This window comes from Halichoerus grypus, chromosome 4 (assembly GCF_964656455.1).
Source record: "Halichoerus grypus chromosome 4, mHalGry1.hap1.1, whole genome shotgun sequence".
NCBI lineage: Eukaryota > Metazoa > Chordata > Mammalia > Carnivora > Phocidae > Halichoerus > Halichoerus grypus.
In genome coordinates this window covers 139,994,953-140,017,452 of record NC_135715.1, presented here as the reverse complement: position 1 = coordinate 140,017,452, position 22,500 = coordinate 139,994,953, and the positions used below count along the sequence as shown (strand labels likewise).

Genomic DNA, 22,500 nt, shown 5'->3' with positions numbered 1-22,500 from the left:
TCACTGTGGTTTTAGTTGTATTTTCCTGGTCATTAAAGAGGTCCTCATCCCCCTCCCCCCACTCTTTTTTTTTTTTTAGGAGATGGTGATACCATCAGCATAATTAACCCAAATTATAAAAACAGCAACACTTAAAATCACGCACATTATTTGACTATTTCATGCAACTTCTTTTCAAAATATAAACTTTCCCAGTATAAAAGGACTCCTGAGGAAGTGCTTGATAATATTAAACTCCAAAATCAATTTTAGAAAAGCAGGGAGTTATTTTCTAATTTTGGCTTTAATTTTTTTTGTTTTGTTTTTAACCTATTAAAAAAATATGGTGGGAAGTGTGTTGGAAGAGGTAGAGAAAAAGGAGTTTCCAGCTGATGGATTCAACATATTTGAAAATGCAGAAGTAACATAAAGGAAAAACTTTAAAAGCAAGAATATATTATAAATAGCTGCCTTTCTGCAAGAAGAACAGATGAGAAGTTTTTGTATCAGTTGCTCTATGAGAGAGAGGTATTCCTGAAAGATATGTGTTTATAGAATCTTATGTAGGATAATGTTGGCTATCTCAAATGAGTACTAAATTGTACAAAAAATGATATTGAAAGAGCCCAGGTACTTTCCTAAAAGTTCACCCATTCGATCATTTAGATACCCAGTTGTCTGAATATATTTAATATTAGCTCCCACATTCGTAAGTCTACTTGGGAGTCTTTCAAAGCATTAAGTTGCTATTGTCTTTTAGTGGATTGAAATATTCTGTTTTTGTTAAATATGTGCATTAATTCCCCTCTTTGTCCTTTGAAAGCCTATTTTCATCAAAATCCATGAGGCTGGACACTTCTTTGATATTTGGATGATAATACTAGCTTGATAGATAACCTAGTTTAGTACATCACCTATTTCATGCAAAAATATGAACACAGGGATATTGTGTTTCTGGAGCTTATCACATAAATTCTCATTTCCTTCCTTGAACATGACATCAGATTCTTCCATAATTTCTTTAAGTTTGGCTTCTGAGAAAGCTTGTTCAACTGGCAGATTATGTAACTTAGTATTCTAGTCTACCATATAAGGGTACTTCTAGTCTCTGGTAAGAACAAGATCAACTTTAATAACTTAATATTTTTCTTTTAGTTGAATATCTTTTTTTGACATTAATCTGTAAGCAGTTTACAGTTGTTGCTATTATAACATGTTGGGCGTCTCTTTCCTTTGTATTTACTTAGTGTCATATCAAAGTCTGTTATTATCAGAAGTATGTATGGTGGCTCCTTCTTTGACAAGACCATGGCACAGATAATTTTTTCTACCCTTGTAGGGTTCTTGATGAGAACTGGATGTTTCTGGAGTTTTGGTATCATTTTCACAAAGACAGCAGACTCTTAATTAGTCACTTCTTAGCTACTCAATATTCATCTCAATAATCTTGATCTTCTTCTGTAACCTCCTCTTCAAGGTGAACATGTACTGGGCCAATACCACCACTGCCACCAGCACACAAACTCTGACACCGAGCCCATTGTCCCCATAGCCAGCCAGGACCCTCACCTGGCTCTTAGCCAGGAAAAGAAAAAGCCAATTACAGAGGAGCAGTGGGGCACACACATGCTTCACAGTGAACCCTTTGAATACCAACCTCCTTAACGGTTATATATATTGTAAATATCTTTCTCTTCTCTATTGCTTGCTTTTCATTCTTTTTTTAAAAAGATTTTATTTATTTATTTTATTTTAGAGAGATACAGAGACAGAGAGGAGGGGCAGAGGGGGAGGGACAGGGAAAGAATCTCAAGCAGACTCCGTGCTGAGCTTAGAGCCCTGATGCAGGGTTCCAGCTCATGACTCTGAAATCGTGACCTGAGCCGAAACCAAGAGTCTGACACTTAACTAACTGAGCCACCAAGGCACCCTGCTTGCTTTTCATTCTTAACGGTGAGTTCAGATTCTGAATTTTACTGTAATTTATCAATCTTCTCATTAAGTTTTGCATTATTTGCTTCTTATTTAAGAAACAAGGTTACAGAGAAAAATATTTGATATCGACTTTGGCAAATTTTATAACTTGGTGTTTTATATTAAGTATTTGATTTCAATTCATTTTTGTGTTAGAATGTAGGAAAGGGATACAACTTCATTTTTTTTTTTCTGTTTGGATAAACAATCAACCTTGTGTCATTTATTGATTTGATCACCTTTTTTCATGATCTGTAATGTCTGCTTTGTCATAAATTCATTTGCCATACAGGCATGGGTTTAGTACTAGGCCCTCTATTCGTCCTTTGGTATATTAGTCTGTGCCTGCACCATAGCACACTGCCTTGATTTCCATAGGTTATAGGAGGTCTTAATATCTGGTGGGGAGAATCTCCCAACCCCTCCCCACACCTTGTTCTTCAGGAGTATCTTGGCTTTTGTTGGCCCTCCTTTCTTTCCCGTAAATTCTGTGATCAGCTTGTTGAGTTTCTGTTAGAATTGTGCTGAAGTTAAAGATCAATTTGGAGGGAGGGTATGTGCTATGGTGAGCGCTGTGAATTGTGTAAGACTGATGAATCACAGACCTGTACCCCTGGAACAAATAATACATTATATGTTAAAAAAAAAAAAAAAAAGCAGATAGTAGGAAGGGAAAAATGAAGGGGGGGAATCGGAGGGGGAGATGAACCATGAGAGACTATGGACCTGAGAAACAAACTGAGGGTTCTAGAGGGGAGGGGGGTGGGGGGGTGGGCTAGCCTGGTGACGGGTATTAAAGAGGGCACTATTGAATGGAGCCCTGGGTGTTATACGCAAACAATGAATCATGGAACACTACATCAAAAAAATAAATAAATAGAGAGAAAAAAAGATCAATTTGGAGAGAATTATGATATACTTTATGATATTTAGTCTTCCTATCTGATAATATGATAGACCTTATTCACTATTCTTTAATGTCTTTCAATGAAGTTTTTAAGCTTTCTCTATAAAAGGCTTAACATTCTTTACTTTATCATAGATATTTAAAAATGTTTATGGCTATTTTATTTTATTTTATTTTTTAAAGATTTTATTTATTTATTTGAGAGAGAGAGAGAGACAGTGAGAGAGGGAACACAAGCAGGGGGAGTGGGAGAGGGAGAAGCAGGCTTCCCGCAGAGCAGGGAGTCCGATGCGGGGCTCGATCCCAGGACCCTGGGACCATGACCTGAGCCGAAGGCAGATGCTTAATGACTGAGCCACTCTATATTTTAAAAATTTACTTTTTAACTAATTGTTGTGGATATCTAGAAACGTAACTTACTTTTGTGTATTGATTTTTGAATCCAACATCTCTAAATAATTTAAATTTTTACTTAAAAAATTTTTTTTGACCACATGACATAAACAACTAAAATGTAAATTTTAAGGGAAGGGAAATTAGTATTTATTAAGTTTCTACTATGTGCCAAATAGTTGACAGGTTATTTCACTTAATCTGCACAATTATTTTATTTCTTATCTCCTCAGCAAACATGTATTAAGTAATCCCTGTGTGTTAAGCTTTTTTTTCCCTTTGAGATTTTCTGTGTAAACAATCATATCATATACAAATAATGAAAGTTTGTTTCTTTTCAATCCTTTACCTTTTATTTCTTTTTCTTGCTTTACTGTGCAAGGACCTCCAATACAATATAGAATAGGGTTGTTGAAAACAGGCATCCTTATATTGATCCTGAGATTATAGAGGATGCTTTCAAAGTCTCATTGTTAGGTATGAAGTTTCTCTGGGTCTTTTGAAATGCCCTTTATTGGGTTAAGAAAGTGACTTCCATTCCCAGTGTGTTAAGGAGGTTGTTTTTCTTTTTTTAAATCACAAATGGATATAGAAGGTTATCCAATTTTTTTGGCTTCTATTAAGATATTATTTTTTTTATCTTAAATTGTTAATGTGCTGAATTACTTTAATTGATCTTCTCATGATAAACTAATCTAGAATTCCTAATAAACACCAACTTGGTCTTAATAAGTTATCATATTTATACATTGTCTGATTTGTTTTATAAAAATGTTTATTTTCAGAGTTTTTGCATCTATATTCACTCATAAGTGAGATTGGCCTATATTTTTCTTTTCTTATAATATCCCTTTCTGGTTTTGAAAGCTGTTATATTACAAATGACTCTTTTTCCATTGTATGTGATAGTTTGTGTAATATTAGAATTTCCTAATGCTTGAATGGTAGAATTTCCTAGAAATCCATCTGGATCGTGTGTGTGTGTGTGTGTGTGCGTGCGCGCGCCCACGCACGCACTTAATGGGAGTATTTTAAACTACTGGTTCAATTTCCTAAAAGCTTATATGACACTTTATGTTCTCTGTTTTTTAAAGAGTTGGTTTTTGTTAACCTGTATTTATCTGTTTATTTAAGTTTTCAAATTTATAGGCACAAAGTTGTTCAAAAACATTTTATCTGTTTAATTTCTATAGCAACTATAGCTTTACCCCCTTTTTATTTAACAATGTTAATGCCCTTCTCTTTTTTATTTTGATTATTTTCTCTAGATTTATATATTTTATTGCTTTTTGGACCTTTATTGACCCTCTTCATTATATGTTTATTTTCTTTTTCATTAACTTCTGCTCTTATTTTTATTATTTTCTCTCATCTTCTTGAGTTTTGTTTGCTGTTCTTTTTTTCTAATTCCTTGTGGTTGGATATTCACTTCATTAAGTTGAACTTTTCTTTCTTTTCTAATGTAAGCATTTAAGACTAACACTTTAAGAATCTTTATAACTCTGTGTCCTACAGTTTTGGAACCTAATACTTATAACAGCACCCTGGTATTTTTCTAAATATTTTCTAAAAAGTTTATAACTCCATTTTGGTTTTTCTGATTGATAAGTTGTTCCAGCAGTGTATGTTAAGTTTTCAAATATTTTATTTCTCTAGTTTATTTTTTCTAACTACAGTGCATTGTAGTTAGATGATATGTTCTGCATGATACCAGTTTTTGACATGATGATTTCAAATTGACTAGCTTGATGACCTAGCTTGTAGTCAGTTTTCCTAAATATTTGATGTCAGCGTAACCAATAATAGGAAGTGTCCTGTGGTTGGGTGTAGTGTGTAGCCAGATGCATCAGATGATCTTGTATATGAGCATGTTGGTGGGTGTGTTATCAGGGGGAAACATGCTCGTAAGATATTCTTTCTTTTTAAGTAAACAGAGGGACTGGGACACTATGAAGTTTTAAAGTTGAACTTTCCATTAATATTAGAAGTCTATTATTGCTTTGTCCACAGGATCATATAGGAGTCTTGTAGATTTGGGCAGCGCAGGGTTTTTGTGCTTTTTGCTTCTGTTGTTCCATCCTATGCATATCCTAAACCAGGGAAGAACTGTAAGTGGTTAAACTGGTTGCTCATTTTATTAAAGTGAACTGAGACATATAGAATGGTTCCTGACCCTGTTGCTTCTATGAGAGCTAGTGCTAGCTGGTATGGCTAATCTTTCTAAACTGGCCGAACCCAGATCGGAAAAATGTGATGAATGGTATAAATGGTTGGCTCTGTCAAGGGCTTGATCTGCTTTGTAAAAAGGCCATTACAGTGTTCTGCCAGCTGGTCGAGGAAATATCTGCAACAAGGCGGAAGGCAGGAGACCATCAGAAGGGGCTAACTAAACCTATCCAAAGTGGAATAATTGAGACAAACCTGCCAAAGATCAGTCTGATTTAGTTCTCCAGTGTATCTCTCTAGAAGGCTCCTACTTATAAGCATTTCTTAGAAAACATCTTGGTGCTCTATCCAGGAAAAGACACCCTGAGTGCTGAGTTCACTCCTGTGTCTATCAAGATTATTTATGAATGATTTGTGCTGATGGAAACAAGCCTCTGAGGGGCGCCTGGGTGGCTCAGTTGGTTAAGCGACTGCCTTCGGCTCAGGTCGTGATCCTGGAGTCCCAGGATCGAGTCCCACATCGGGCTCCCTGCTCAGCGGGGAGTCTGCTTCTCCCTCTGACCCTCCCCCGTCTCATGCTCTCTCTATCTCATTCTCTCTCTCAAATAAATAAATAAAATCTTAAAAAAAAAAAAAAAGAAACAAGCCTCTGAGAGACCTAACCACATATCAACACCTTCAGTTTGATACATGGCTCTTCGTTTCATGTTGGAGGGCTGGAGATTCATGCCCCACTGTTTTGTGGCACGCATGGCCATAAAACTTCTGGGGTGTGTCCAAGTACTCTTAGCACTGCTGTTTACTTGCTGCCAAGCTAGGATGAGTACCAGTGAAATGGAGAGCCTGGTCTAGGACAGCAAAAGAGGATTTCAGGGGAACAGTGGCTTATAGAGGGAATGCAATGTATATGGAAACAGCCAGCCCTGGGGATCCACCTGGAAGGTCAGTGGGCGGTAGTGACACACGGCTTCCGAGTCTTCTTCCCAGTGGGTGATGCCCGATCTTTTCTAACCTGGACTTTCAGTGGTTGAACACACTCTAGTGGCTGGAAGATTTGTTCTTAATCATTTTCTTTCTAACTTCACATCTACTGGTTTAATAGTTTGTTGACAATTTTGTCTTGTGAACCTATATCAGGCTGCTAATTTTTGGTTTCTAATATTTTTCCTTTTGGAAAATCAGGATGTTTTCCAGCATTATATACACTGTGCCACATAAGATGTTGCAATGTTTAGCAATTAAATGTGGAGAGGGTCAGATTCTAAAAGAATTGAGAGATGCATCTATATCAGAATATTGCCCAACTATAGTATCTTGTCAATCCTTTTGTTCTTTGTTCTCTGTGATTTTCAGAAAATACCAAATTCCTTTGACATTCTGTGTAGCAGTTCAATTGGACTGAATTTTTATGGTAAAGAATTTCATAGCCAGGACAATAATGGCTTAAAAAAATAACAGGGCTATTTAGACTGGTGCTAAATCCTGCTAAAATTGTAGAGTGCTGGGGCACCTGGGTGGCTCAGTCAGTTAAGCCTCCAACTCTTGATTTCAGCTCAGGTCATGATCTCAGGGTTGTGAGATTGAGACCACTTAAGATTCTTCTCTCCCTCTCCCTCTCCCCTCCCTCCCTCTCTCTAAAAAAAAAAAAAAAAAAAAAGTGTAGAGTGCTATACTATTTTCCACATATTTATATTATTTATGAGAATCAACCCCCCTCCATCTTGATAGCTGTCATTTGGTATATCTTGCCTATCTATCTTACTAGCAATCAGATAGTATAATGACTTCTATCTTTTTGGAAGGCATTTTTGAAGTTATAGTCCCTATGGTAATTCCATTGCCCGAGGTAACTATGCTAATTAGTACTGCTTTTATAACTTCTTATGTCATTTTTCTCATGTCATAATAAAAGCACTCAAACATGTATAATAACCTATAACTTTTTTTTAGTGGTAGTGTGGATACACCTTAATATAATCAATTTCTTATTGAATATTTAGATATTTCTCAATTTGTCCTTGTCATAAATCCTAGAAATGAAATTACTGCTTGCAAAGTATAAAAATCTTAAAGGTTTTTGTTATTTATTGCCAAATTGTCCTCCATATATATTGCACTACTTTGTATTCTCACAGCAATGATAAAAGTAGACTTTTCAGGGGCACCTGGGTGGCTCAGTCAGTTAAGCATCTGCCTTTGGCTCAGGTCATGATCTCACGGTCCTGGGATCGAGCCCCATGTGGGGTTCCCTGCTCAGCATGGAGTCTGCTTGTTTCTCTCCCTCTGCCCCTCCCCCACTTGTGCTTTCTCTCTCTCTCAAATAAATATATAAAAATCTTTAAAACAATAAAAGTAGAATTTCTTTCTTTTTTTTTTAAGATTTTATTTATTTATTTGACAGAAACAGAGAGCAGGAACACAAGCAGGGGGAGTGGGAGAGGGAGAAGCAGGTTCCCGCTGAGCAGGGAGCCTGATGTGGGGTTCTATCCCAGGTCCCTGGGATCATGACCTGAGCCGAAGGCAGACGCTTAACTGACTGAGCCACCCAGGTGCCCCAAAAGTAGGCTTTTCATAAAAACTTTCAAAAAAGTATCCTGTATTTTGACATCTTAGATTTTTAATCTTTGCCAACTTTATAGAAAAAAATATAACTGTTGTTGTAATTTGACAGTTTCACACTTAATAGCCCATCAAGAATTTTTCTTCTGTTAATTCCTTATTCCTATCTGTTACTCTTTTTTTCTCATTGATTTGTCAGAAATCTGTATGTGAAGGACTTAACACCTTGCCAGCCATCTACATTTAAAAATATTTTTCCAATTTTATTTTACTTTTAATTCTGTTTGTATTATTTTTCAGGTACTGAAATTTAAAATTTTTATTAGTCAAATCTATCAGTCTTTTCTTTTGTGCTTCCTTCTTTTGGGTTTATGGGTTGAAAGACATTCTCCTCATGAGATCAGACAAATGTTCAGTTATATTTCTTCTATTCTTTTATTATTTTATATTTGACATTTAAATTTTTAAATAACATAAGTGTTTTAATATAATTTTCAAGTAAAGAAAATGATGATTTAGTTTGTTGTTTGTCATGTCATTATTCATTCTTCTACTGAAAACTTTTGACCATTTGTACCTCTGATAAGAATTATAACTGAAATAGAATAAATGAAAGCAATGGAATTAATCTTACTTTTATTGCCTGCTTTGGCTAATGGTTTGGTGGAAAAGAAGGCCAACATCTGATCACAAAGCCATTGACTTTTCTGAATGCAGATTTAGGATTCACTTGATAATATGGGGTATATATGCATTCTCATAAGATTGGTTATTATAATTAATATTCAAACTTTTTTTCCCTCCTAGTATGTAACATTAAAATAAGAAATGTATCTTGGCAGGGATTGAGTAAATCTGTCCTACTTTTGCAATTCATCGGATGAGTTTATTTAACTTCTTATTCAACTAGAATTAATTTTGATGTATGATGTGAGATAAGAATCTTATTTATTTTTCCAAATATATAACTAATTGAATAATCTATACTTTTCTAATTGATTTGAAATTCTTTTATGATTAACTAAATACATTTATTCACACACATGTATACACATATGTACATATATGTGGCTTTCTATTCTCTTTCCTCAACTTTTCTGTTTTTAGAACAGTATCTTCCTCTTTTAATTATTGTAGCTTTGAGGTATGTTTTAATATCAGGTAGTCACTGTATTTTTATCATCATGCTCTCACAAGAAAGAATGATTTAAATATTTTTAAAAACACATTTCATTTTATTTATTTATTTTTAAAGATTTTATTTATTCATTTTGAGAGACAGAGACAGAGCACAAGCAGAGGGAGAAGGCGAAGCAGACTCCCCGCTGAGCTGGGAGCCCTACACGTGGCTCCATCCCAGGACGCTGGGATCATGACCTGAGCTGAAGGCAGACGCTTAACCATCTGAGCCACCCAGGCACCCCCACATTTCATTTTAAAATGTGTTTAAGAGGGACGCCTGGGTGGCTCAGTCGGTTTGGCGTCTGCATTCGGCTTAGGTCATGATCCCAGCATCCTGGGATCGAGCCCCGCGCTGGGATCCCTGCTCAGAGGGGAGCCTGCTTCTCCCCCTCCCCCTGCGGCTCCCCCTGCTTGTATTCTCTCTCTCTCTATTAAATAAATAAAATCTTAAAAAAAACTTAGCTAAAAAATAAATTAATTAATTAAATAAAATGTGTTTAAGAATGAAAACTTTCAGGACTTTTAAAGTGAACTTTAAAATTACTTTTTAACATTAAACTTTTATCAAACAGAAACAGTAATTTCCACATATTAACAATAAAATCTAAATAAAATATGTAATTAAAATATATATACTACGACACTAGAAATTACAGTATTTGCTATAAACATGGGAAAGGTCAGGATCTGACTGATATGGTTGCTAACAAATTAGTTACATTTTGGGGCCACTTTTCAGGTTGTCTCAATGGGCCACAGTTTGAAGAGTACAAGGGGGTTTCTGTTGGAGGTGGTCTTTGTTAGTTTTTTTTTTTTTAAGATTTTATTTATTTGACAGAGAGACAGAGAGAGAGAGCAAGCGAGCACAAGCAGAGGGAAAGGTAGAGGGAGAAGGAGAAGCAGACTTCCACTGAGCAGGGAGCCCAACGTGGGGCTTGATCCCAGGACCCCGAGATCATGATCTGAGCCAAAGGCAGATGCTTAACCAACTGAGCCACCCAGGCACCCCCTTTGTTAGGTTTTAACAAATGATGAGACCAAGTCTCTAGTGTATCACTGTTACAGTCATACTCCCAACCCAGACCTGGCTTTTCATGTATCACTGTCTTGTCCTTGGCTTTTTCTATATTCCTGGGCCTGACTGTTTGGTGCCTGAACCACAACTCCATGCTGACCATCCCTTCTTCATATTTGCAGACTTCTTAACCTTCCTGGTCTACCTTATAGCCTTGCCTCCCTGATTCACTGCAGTTTTTAGCTGTCCATTCTGTGATAAGAAGGAAGGTGCCTCCGGCTGACTCTGCATAACTCTCTCTTCATGTACTGGCCTTTTCTCAGACATTTTAATTACACACAATAAAACTTACAGAGCATGGACTTGTATTTTAATTCTACACACAGTATATCTGCACACTTACAGTATATTTGTAATAGGGATTTGTGCTATCTCTTAAAGAAGTTTAAGAATTCATCATTTTCAAATGGTGACTAACATAACATAATAAAATAAAATAAGTAAAATAAAAGAATTCATCATTTTCTTTTGTACCATCTCACCTGCAATTTTGGTTTCAACTGTGCTGTAGTTTTTCCATTTGTTCTGTGTCTTTTGCCTTAAGATATATTTGTATTTATCATAAGAAAGATAAACAAAAATAACCATGATGACTATAATAAGGGCCAAAGAAAAGTGCCAAAGAAGGGAAGAACAAAGAAATAACACCAGCAAACCAAGTTGACTTTAGCAACATAACTAAAATGGGTAACCTCCCAAGCAACTTGGTAATGACAATGACACTGAATAACAGTAGTTCAAATGACATTAACAGTGGTCTTGAAACCTCATATTGAATTCTTTTATGGCATGTGTTAACTACTATTCAGTTTGGAAGATTTAAATGAAAGTATGTCCATTAAACATTTACCAAGGAGAGCTGACCTTTATGTATTTACAAACTGCTCCATTGCCTACCATACCACTTAAGGTCCATAAAAAAAATGAAGCCTCAAAAACATACGTATTTTTTGGTAATATTTTGTACTATTCAAAACTCTAAAGGATTTTTGTGAAAGAATTCAGAGAGACAAGATTTTTACTTACTGGAGGGCAGTGACACTCTGCGAATACATATTAAGAACAACAATGAAAATTTTGCACTTTTTCTCAGCAAGCATTGAATTAGGAGACCCAAAGAATTAGCTATCTAGTTACCATGTCTTTGTTTATATGCGATATAATCTCAAGCCTTACATCAATTCAGAACAATTAGTTCTTCTTGGTATGGAGAAAAGCAGAATAGTACATTTGAAATCTTTAAAGACAAATTAAAATTTTCAAGAGCTTAGCATTTCAAGCATTTTCTGGAAAATAAGTGATGTTTATGAAAAGTCATAAGTGTAAAGGAGATGCTTTTATTTTTTTTTTCCAGTGGTCCACTCACTGCAAAATGTATTTATTGGTTTTTCTTCTTTTTTTATTAACATATTATGTATTATTTGTTTCAAGGGTACAGGTCTGTGATTCATCAGTCTTACACAATTCACAATGCTCATCATAGCTCATACCCTCCCCAGTGTCCATCACCCAGCCAGCCCATCCCACCCACCCCTCTCCACTCCAGCAATCTTCAGTTTGTTTCCTGAGATAAAGAGTATAAAGGAGATGCTTTTATTAATGAGAATTAAATGAGTGTTACTAATTGATGTACCAATAAAAGCAATTTTTTTTAAAGCCTCAGACATAGTTTGGCAATCTATCAGTTTGAATTTCAATGGCTTATTCCTTTTACAGTTCGTATTTCCATTAGCTTTTCTACATTACAACTCTATAAGGCATTTTAAAAAGATGTAGATGAAATGTGGGACTGAACTGGGTCTTCAAACCTTTCTTTGCAGGTGTGAAATAGTAGGGTGCTGGAAAAGGTGTGCAGGCCTGGTATGTTAAGCCTTCAGGGAAAGTGGATGGAAAACATAACAAAACAAAACGAAGCTAACAAATACACTTGTCCTGAAAACTCTAAATTTACAATCTATTCCCCTCAGACCCCTGAAGGCCTTGGATTTATTAAGGGACCTCTAATTCAGTGGTTCTTAACCCTGACCTACAGCCAAAAGTCAGATCTCCTGTCCAGTCCCTCCTCCCACGCATATGATTTAATTGGTCAGGGTGGGGCTAGAACAGCAGTATTTACTAAAACTCCCCAAGTGATTCCAATGTTAGCAAGGATTAACAACCACTGTTCTATTCTTATGAATATATATGTGTCTGAAGAAGTAAGAAATACCATATATACACATCTATCTTGTATCACCTTTTCTCTGTAACTTATGGACACAATGACTCATATACAAATTCATTAAACATTTCATGGAATTTAATAGGGACTTTTTGCATTTATATGTTTCTTCAAAGGTATGTTCTAAAAACAAGATTACCATCATGTGGACATTATCAGACTTGAAGAGTTTGATCATTTTGGCTATGAAGAAGCCAAGGTAGGGTTGAAATTGTGATTAAACATAATAATAAAAAAAAAACAAACAAACAATCACCCTTACAGGTTAAACAGTGGTCAAGACCAGTTCTTGGCTTAATCATGACCACTGGAAAATTTTACTATAAAGTGTTGGGGAGAGAAGCCTTAAATACAGAGAGGATGAAAGAGAGCTTATGTGACTCATCCTTGCCATGAGTCTGAGACCTGGATAAGATTCTTAGTTTTGGCTTCTGCCTTGGGGAGCCTTGAGTGGCTTCACAGAGAAAGTGAAAAGAAGGATGGACTCCCTTTTACTTTGATGCACCTATGTGACTCTAAATCGTGTCTCTTTGGGGCTGGCTGGGATTCTTGAGTGCAGTGAACATAGCTGTTTTCTTAAGGACCTGAAAACTCAGACTTCAGAAGTTCGATCTTTCTACAGCCTCAATGGATCTGGTATGTAGGACTCATTATCTGGGTATGCTATGTGGCATCCCATTCATCTGAGGAACTTGCAGAATAGGCTGCAAGTGCAAAGATCCTAAGTCAGAAATGTACCAAATTAACTGTTCTCTATGGAGCAGGCATAGTTCAGTTCCATTGCTAAAAAGTAGTAATTGCTTTTGGCCTTATGACTTTGTCTTTTTAAAATATTAAAGATCATAGCTGAGTGTCACATGCAAAAAATAGGTCTGCACAAAAAGCACTGAGAAGATCCTTGCACTTCTTTTTATAAGAGCGGTTATACTTAAAATATTTGAGATAGGAAAAATATTATGACATAAAAATACTTGAAGCAAGAAGAGTCTACCACAATCATAAGAAACTCATTCCAGATTTTAACAACCTTATTAAAGAAGCTCTTACTTTATTAGAAATCTCACCTGTTGTAGATCATTTCTTGTTCTTTTGTCCTAGGGGAGATGAGTAAAAATTGGACACCATTCTCCATGTGATATTTCATTATAGACCTAGAGGCATTTGTTAGTTTCCTATTCAAGTTTCTATTTTCAGCAATAAATAGGCCAAATGTTTCTACCTTATTGGTCCTGTTTCCTCCTTCCTTGGCCTTCTTGAAGCTTTGCTATTGAGTGGGATGAACTTCTGAAGACCTCAGGTTAAAAGTTACTGATCGGAGTTTCTCACCCTTACCTAAACCATCTCTACTTTCCATTCTAAGTACTTTTCCTGAAATTTAAAAAGAAAAAAAAAATATATATATATATATACATAATTTATCTCTCAAACTACTTTGGGTGCGATACCACCACGTGGATGGCCTATAGTCAACTAAACCTCAAAATGTGTACAGGGGAACTCATATTCCCACCTCTGAATTTGTCCCTCCCTGTGTTTTTCACTCAATGAATCACTCTGCCACTCACCCAGGGACCTGTACCTGATATATGGAGTCATTTTTTATTCCTTTCAACCTTTCATCAAATTAATCAGCAAGTCTTATTGATTCTACCTCCTAAATATCTTTCAACTCAGTCCATTCCCATCACCCTCACCATCATTAACCATCATCACTGTCCAGAGGTGGTTTGTCTCTCACCTAGATCTCTTGCTCCCAATCCATTCTTTACATGTAAGCCAGAGTGGTATTTGTAAAATGAAGAATCAGTTATATTACTCCCACCCACCTTCTGAAAACCCTCTAGTGCCCTCCCCTTCCTGTGATAAATTTATAATTCTAAACCTGGCCACTAGGCACCCCTTCATTAGTCTCCAGCTGGTCTTTCCTGTCCCATTTTGGACTCTTCCCTTGAGAGCTATCTTAAACTTCTTTCAATTCCTCAAACTTACCAGTGTTCTATTGCTTTTGCATTTTGGGTACTATTTTCTCTTCCTGAGACATTGATCCTTTGGGTGTCAGCTTAAACATTTCACTTTCTTTGGGGGATTTTTTTCTGACCTTACACTAGATGTGGCCTCCAGCTATGTCTTCCAAAACGTCCTATGTTTCCCTTACTACTACACTCATTTGTGGTCATTGCTTGGCAAGTGAAATCTATTTTTTTGCTGTCTTCTGTTTTTAAACTTTCCTTCCCTATATAACATCAGAGTAATATGTTTCTTTATCTAATTATTTCTCTAGTTTTCTTCATCTCCTATAATTAATTTATACCTCAATTTTGTGGTCAACTTTCTTCATTTTTTTAAAATTAGAAAATTAATCTAGAGATTAATATACATTAGGAAGGTGTACAATTATATCAGCTCTTCTCACCTCCCATTAGATGGATTATATTTGAGTTAATTTGTGAGAATTATTCCATAAGCAGTGTAATGAAGACTTGGACAAAGCATATTTTAAGATGAATTATTTTTTTAAAAAAATAAAACCTAATGAAATAAATATTTCCTCACAGCTTTTAAATTGGAAGATTAACACCACATATATCAACATAATTATTTTTTTCTCCTCGAGTTAGAAGTTTATCAGATGCGTACAGATAGTTGGAGAGGTGGTGGGAGGGTTTATATTATTTTGGTGTCCCTGGTCATGGGGAAGCATCCCCATGTCTATTGTTCTCATGTGGTTTTGGATAGTTTGACAATGAATACCCCACAGTCTTGGTGGTTGATCTACACAGAGTTGGACTGGGGTGGATGAGGCCCTTCTCCAGAGATACAAATTATCACAAAGGTAAGAACAGATGGGCCATGTCTACTCCAGAGTGGATTTTCAAGTCCAGTTTAACACAGTCCACCCCATCTGATAGGTGACCACTAGTATATGAGCTGCTCTCCTCGTTTCTTCCCATCTTAAGCCTCTCCCTATCAATGAATTTTATTGCTCTCACTAGTGACTAATCTCCTTATCATTCAGGACAGTTGTTCTCATATGAGAATCACCTATAAACATTTAAAAAATACCAATGCCTAATATTCATTGATTTGGTTTGGGGTGGAGCCCAGGCTCTGGTATTTTGAAAATCTTCTCAGGTAATTCTCACATGCAGCTTGTGATTTAGGTCACAAGATGTACCTCACCTTGCTTAATAAACTGATTCATCAACCTTCTTGACTTTCTTTATATGTAGACTTTCACCTTCATCTGGATCTCTTCCGTTCCAGTAAATGGCACTTCCATCCATAGTTTCTCAAATTTTCTTGGTTTCAATTTTTTATTTAAATTCTAGTTCGTGAACATATAGTGTATAGTGTATAGGAGTGTTCTACAGCTGAATATTAGTTTCAGGAGTAGAATTTAGTGATTCATCACTTACATATAATACCCAGTGCTCATCACAAGTGCTCCCCTTAATACCCATCACTCATTTAGCCCAGCGCCCACCCACCTCCCCTGCAGCAACCCTCAGGTTGTGCTCTATAGTTAAGAGTCTGTCTTATGGTTTCCTCTCTCGTTTTCCCCCATGTTCATCTGTTTCATTTCTTAAATTCTTAAATTTCTTAAATTTCATTTCTTAAATGAGTCACATAGTTTCTCAAATTAAAACTGAAGATATACTCTTCTTTTTCTAGTCCCCCATCCTCAACCAATCCATCAGGAAGTACTGTAGACTAAACTTCCAACCTATCTGTCTTCCTTCATTGCCTTTCTCTTAACCCAGACCATCCTCTTGCTTTGCCTGGACCACTGAAATTTCCTAATTGGTTTCTCATATTCCAATCCTGTATCATCTTCCACAAAGTTCTTAATTTTTTAAAAATGGTTTTAAACTTTTTATTATAAAATCTTGCAAATATTTAGATGGAAATAGGCCCTCAAGGTTTATAAAATCTTAACATTGTATTATATTTGCTTCACAATTGTTTTTTTTTCTAAAGAAGGAAAACTTAAAAAAAAAAAAAAAAGGAAGGAAAACCATTGGTAGAGTTGAAACCTCCTCTATACCCCTCCCTGACGCCATTTCCCCCTTCCTTCCCAAAGGTAACCACTTACATAAATTTAGAGTTTATTATTCTCATGTATGCTTTATACTTCTGGTACATATTTGAATCCATACATAGTGTTTAGTATCGTTTTTAAATATTAGTGGTATTATGTAGATGGTATCAGATTACAGGTTGTTTATTTTACTTAACATGTTTTTGATATTCATATTAACATAAGCAGCTTTAGTTTATTCATTAAAATTGTTGTATAGTATGGTATCAGAACAAGAGATCATAATTTGTTTATTTTTCTATTGACCAACATTGAAATGGTTTTTCATTTTTTCTTTTCATAATTGATGTTACAGTCAACATTTGTATATTTCTTTTCTGTACATGTGCAAAAGTATCTCTAAATATACACTAAGGAATGAAATGTGGGGCCTTAGGGCCTTTCCAACTTTTCTATATTTTTGCATAATTGCAGTACAATCTTAAAGAAAAACTCCTAACACTCAAAAAAATTATTTTGGAGCACCTACGATATGCCTGTAAGAAGCAGGAAACCAGAGAGACAAAATCTGGGCTGTCTTAGATCTTATATATTAATGGAGGGAGAACAAGTAAACTAATAAGATGATTTCAGGGAATGCTAAGTGCTGGATAATGAGTCATATCATCCTCTGCTTTAAGATCTTCAATGACGTTTAGGGTTAATGTTATAACTCCTTTCCAAGCCTGTAAGACTTGCTACCATCTGGCCCCTGCCTCCCTCCTTTCTCCCTTTGACTCCCTGTGCTTTTGCCACACTGACCTTGGAGTTTGGGGAACTTACTAAGCTTTTTCCTTCTTCAGGACCTTCACATGTATTGTTATAGCTTCCTGGAAAGTTCTTCCCAACTTTCTTTGTTAAGTCTTCTTTTTTTTTTTTTTTTAAGATTTTATTTACTTATTTGACAGAGAGAGAGATAGCGAGAACAGGAACACAAGCAGGGGGAGTGGGAGAGGGAGAAGCAGGCTTCTTGCTGAGCAGGGAGTCCAGTGTGGGGCTCGATCCCAGGACTCTGGGATCATGACCTGCACCGAAGGCAGATGCTTGACGACTGAGCCACCCAGGTGCCCCTCTTTGGCTAATTCTTACTCATGATGCAAGCCATAGCTTACTTGTCCTGTTTTCAGATAGACCATAGAAATAGGTCCCTCCTGTTAAGTCTCTCTCAGGGCACCCTGTTCTTTTCCTAGTATCACTTACTACAATACATGATTATACATTTATATGTCATCTGCCTCACCTACTAGATTGCAGGTCTGTGAAGTCAGGGATGATGTCTCTCTTGCTTCCTGCCGTATCTCCTAGCTCACAGCTTGACATATAATGGTTCTTTGGTGAATTTTTAAAAAAATTAATACAAATTAGTGTTTTTCTGAAAGTTTCGTTGCAAACTCATTTTGAGCAGGAGATTTGGTTTAGTTTGGGTTTTGATTTCCCTCTCTCCTTCAGGGCTTTTCTCTCCCTAACTAAGGGTTTAGGGTAGCTTCCATGAGTCCCCAGACCAGAACCAGGTCTTAGTATGGAGTTTAAGGGCTCCTGTCCTTGTGACACTAAAGATAACAGACTTCATCAGAAGGCCAACAGTTTTGAGGTTTTGAGGCTATCACCCCTGTCCACAGCCAGCCTCCCTCGCCTCTTAGATGAAATTCATAGCTCTAGATGGTGGTAGACAGTAGGGCTTTGTTGTTTTTTAAGCCTCTTTTAAGAAAGAATATTGAGGTCCTTGGGAGAAGCTTCACTCCACTCAGCCCCTTGCTTGAAGCAGTGAGCCTGGATCTAGTTTATCATCTTCCTTGGAATCTTTTTAGTCCCTGTTACCTTTTCTTTTTCTTTTCTTTTCTTTTTAAAAAGATTTTATTTCTTTGACAGAGAGAGAGAGAAAACATAAGTAGGCAGAGCAGTAGACAGAGGGAGAGGGAGAAGCAGGCTCCTCCCTGAGCAAAGAACCTCTGTTACCTTTTGAGGAGCCAGTCTCTTTTCTCCCCCTCTCTCTTTCTCTTTTCTTCCTCCTTCCCTCCCTCCCTCCCTTCCTTCTCTTTCTTACCATTTGAAAGTAAGTTGAAAGTTGGGACGCCTGGGTGGCTCAGTTAAGCATCTGCCTTCAGCTCAGGTCATGATCCCAGGGTCCTGGGATCAAGCCCTGCATTGGGCTCCCTGCTCCATGGGAAGCCTGCTTCTCCCTCTTCCACTCCCCCTGCTTGTGTTCCCTCTCTCGCTATGTCTCTATCTGTCAAATAAATAAATAAAATCTTAAAAAAAAAAAAAGAAAGTAAGTTGAAAGTATTATGACATTTCACACCAAAATGCTACATCATGTAATTATCCTAAAAAAATAACATTCTACATAATTACAATACCACTATCACACCTATGAAAGTTTATGTTGATAGAATATTACCTAATATAATTTCCGTGTTCAACTTTCTCTAATTATCACCCCTCCACACCCAGAAATTGCATAATAATTTTCAGTGAAGGATCACACATTTTATTTAGATTTCAGGTCTCAAGTCTTCTTTAAACCAGCACAGCTCCCATGGCCCTATTTTATTTTTATTTTAAAATTTTTTGTCTCTCACGATATTGACATTTTTGAAGAGCTCAGGTCAGACTTCTGATAGAATGACCAATAATCTGCATTTTTCTTAATTTTCTTTTTTTTTTTTAAGATTTTTATTTATTTATTTGACAGAGAGAGACACAGCGAGAGAAGGAACACAAGCAGGGGGAGTCGGAGAGGGAGAAGCAGGCTTCCAGCTGAGCAGGGAGCCCGATGCAGGGCTCGATCCCAGGACCCTGGGATTATGACCTGAGCCAAAGGCAGACGCTTAATGACTGAGCCACCCAGGCGTCCCTTAATTTTCTTTTCCTGAATGGTCAGATTCATGTTACACATTTGGAAAGAACACTCCATGTTTTTGATGATGTTGTGTCCTCATCACATCGCATTCCATCAGGAGGCATATGATATTATTTCCCATCAGGAGGCATATGAGTATTTTGTCTCCTTAGTGGTAATGCTAAGTTTGATTACTTGTTTAACGTGGTGTCCACCCAATCTCTTCACAATAAAGACATCTTTTTCTCTCTGAATGTAATAGGGAATCTTTGGGGTGGCACCCTAAGACTATGTGAATATTCTGTTTAACAACAACCTTTCACCCAGTGGTATTAGCATCCATTGATGATCCTTGCTTGTATATGTTATTATATTAGTAGTTGCAAAATAGATAATATATAATTTACCATTCCTTCTACATTTTTAATTAATTTATTTATTTTTAAAGATTTTATTTATTTATTTATTTGACAGAGGGATAGAGAGCACAAGTAGGCAGAGCGGCAGGCAGAGAGAGAGGGAGAAGCATACTCCCCGCTGAGCAGAGAGCCCAAAGTGGGACTCGATCCCAGCTCTCTGGGATCATGACCTGAGCTGAAGACAGACACTTAACCATCTGAGCCACCCAGGCGCCCCCGTTCTACATTTTTTAAGCTGACATTCTATAAAGAAGCCCTTTCTCTCCTCCCTCCCATCATACTGGTTTTTTTCTTTTTGTTTTTGTTTTTTTAGAAGTATCATTATGGGCTCATAGGTTCTTTTTGCATAGGACATTTTGACTAGAAGTAAAGTAGTGCTTTTCTGCATATATTTTCATAGTGCTTAATATGAATTTATTAGCTCTTTTTCTTATATGATACTTCATAATCAGTTGTCTATGTGAAATAACATATTTGAATAAATAGCATAGTGTGGAGCTCCATTAAAAACACTTGCCCCTGGGGGGCGCCTGGGGGGCTCAGTTGGGTAAGGATCCAACTCTTGATTTTGTCTCAGGTCATGATCTCAGAGTCCTGAGATCAAGCCCCATGTTGTGCTCCACGTTGGTCCCCACGATGGGCATGGAGCCTGCTTAAGATTTTCTCTCTCCCTCCCCATCTGCCCCTATCCCTGTTCTTGAGTGTGTGCTCCCTCTCTCTCTCAAAAACAAAACAAAAACAAAAACACTTGCCCCTTCCCCAACTTTGAGATGTTGTTGTAGTCACATTTAAAGTTTTTTCATCATTTACCATGGTTAACAACTATGGTAGTGATTTATTTTCATTTATTTTCCTTTGGTGACTTCAACATGAAATCAAATCTGGTATTGTTATTAAAAATTCATTGGGTAAAATTCCTAGTGATAAAATATAATACACAGAAATACACTTCTCTCCCCTTCTCCCTGACAACAATGCACATGCATTTAATGTCCTCTCTGTCTTATTTTTAGGATCGAAGGTTCAATGATGAAATTGACAAGCTAACTGGATACAAGACAAAATCACTATTGTGCATGCCTATCCGAAGCAGTGATGGTGAGATTATTGGTGTGGCCCAAGCGATAAATAAGATTCCTGAAGGTGTTCCATTTACTGAAGATGATGAAAAAGTAAGTTTTCATGCCTTTTGTGAGTTGTACTCTCCTTGATCATTGATTGCTGTTCTCCCTGAAAAGGACAGGACTTGTGTAAATAGTTGTTGGATTAACCTATTCATAGATCAAAGAGCTTTTTCTCGTGTTATACAAAATGTAATGGAAGTTTGGGATATTTCATAGAATGTGTTACAATTGAAAATAATTACTTCATCTTTTTCTTAGTTTACTTTTCATTGCAAGCCTCAGTAGTATTCTTTCCTTGGTCTTTATCTTCCGTATACATAAACTTTTTAATTGAGGATCACACCACCACTACACATGGCCCAAGGGAAGATATGGAATTAGGAAGATGACTGTGTTTCAGAAACTCAACACTTGCTCTTGTGTTTTCATAACTACCATGAAGAATTGTTTTCTCAGTTCTTATATAAAAATCTCAATAAAATGAATGTTATTTAATTGTTATTCCAAATTACTAATAAAGAGAATGTTATTTTTGTCTCTGAAGAACAGTTGGCTTTGGTAGAAGTGATGTATTTTTGTTCTGAAATGTTAAGTTCTTTCACCATAGTTTATTCCAGCTCATATTAAAAAAGAGACTCTTCAAAAAGCTGGAGTTCTTTCTGACTTTGAAGCTCTTACCTTCATATTGAATAAAATCTGGTGGAATATTTATGAAATTTGTGGTAAAAGCTAATCTCAAATTAGTTTAAGTTTGATGACTGCCATACACCTATTTGATTAAAAAAAACCACTTTATAATTTAACCTTCTGGATGTGAGCTTGCTATTTGCTAGTGCTACTTACTAATGCATTAAATGAATGCAAATGTTCTGGAACAAAAAGTCAGCATAAAATATGATTATAAGGAGACAAGATTTTTAAGTGAAGAGAGTCCTTTACTGAGGTCATATCTGTAGTTGAATTTGAATATCCCAAATCCCAGGAAAGGTTTATAAACCCTCAGAGCGTGATAGGACCTCAGACAATTTCTTACCGATTCAGTGAAAAACTACAGTGTGAAGACACTTGTGTTGGGGCTGTAGGAAGCACAAAGATAAAACCCAAGTGTTTATGCCATCCTGGAGCTGAACAAGGCAGAAGGCAAGATCATTAATAAGATGACCTAGAACATGCTATGAATGCCTAGGAAAGGGAGGGTTCATCTCACCTGAAGAACCTGAAGAGGCTTCTTGGAAGAGATGGCATTTGCTCTGATCTCTCAAGAAAGCCTAGGCTTCCATAAGACAGAGTTGGGTGAGAAGGTGAGGGCATTTAGGGATGTATACAATGTAGGCTGCCTCATTCACTCTGCAAATGCTTCCATGGAATGTACCGATAAAGCAAAAATGTTATTTTGTACCAATGTGACAGAGTCTTATAATAATGTGCCTCTTATAAGGATTCAGATAAAAGGATTAGAGTTTTGTGTTTTTCCAAACATACAACCACCTGCCCACGACATCTTCCAAACAGTTTAGTTTATGGATGGTAGTCCTGCCTTCACCCTGCCTCCTTCATTTAAAAGGATCCTGTTATATATTTAAT

At 36.6% G+C, this 22,500-nt stretch overlaps 1 protein-coding gene and 1 pseudogene across 1 annotated transcript in view; one reads left to right on the top strand and one right to left on the bottom strand.

Moving 5' to 3' along the window:
* PDE11A (phosphodiesterase 11A) overlaps positions 1 to 22,500 on the top strand; it is a 390,891-nt gene that overhangs the window by 35,357 nt on the left and 333,034 nt on the right. The window contains exon 2 of the mRNA XM_036099160.2: positions 20,806 to 20,964. Within this exon, the coding sequence (XP_035955053.2) occupies positions 20,806 to 20,964 (159 nt within the window). The remainder of the gene's footprint in view (positions 1 to 20,805; positions 20,965 to 22,500) is intronic.
* LOC118540141 (cytosolic 5'-nucleotidase 3A-like) lies at positions 574 to 15,740 on the bottom strand (annotated as a pseudogene).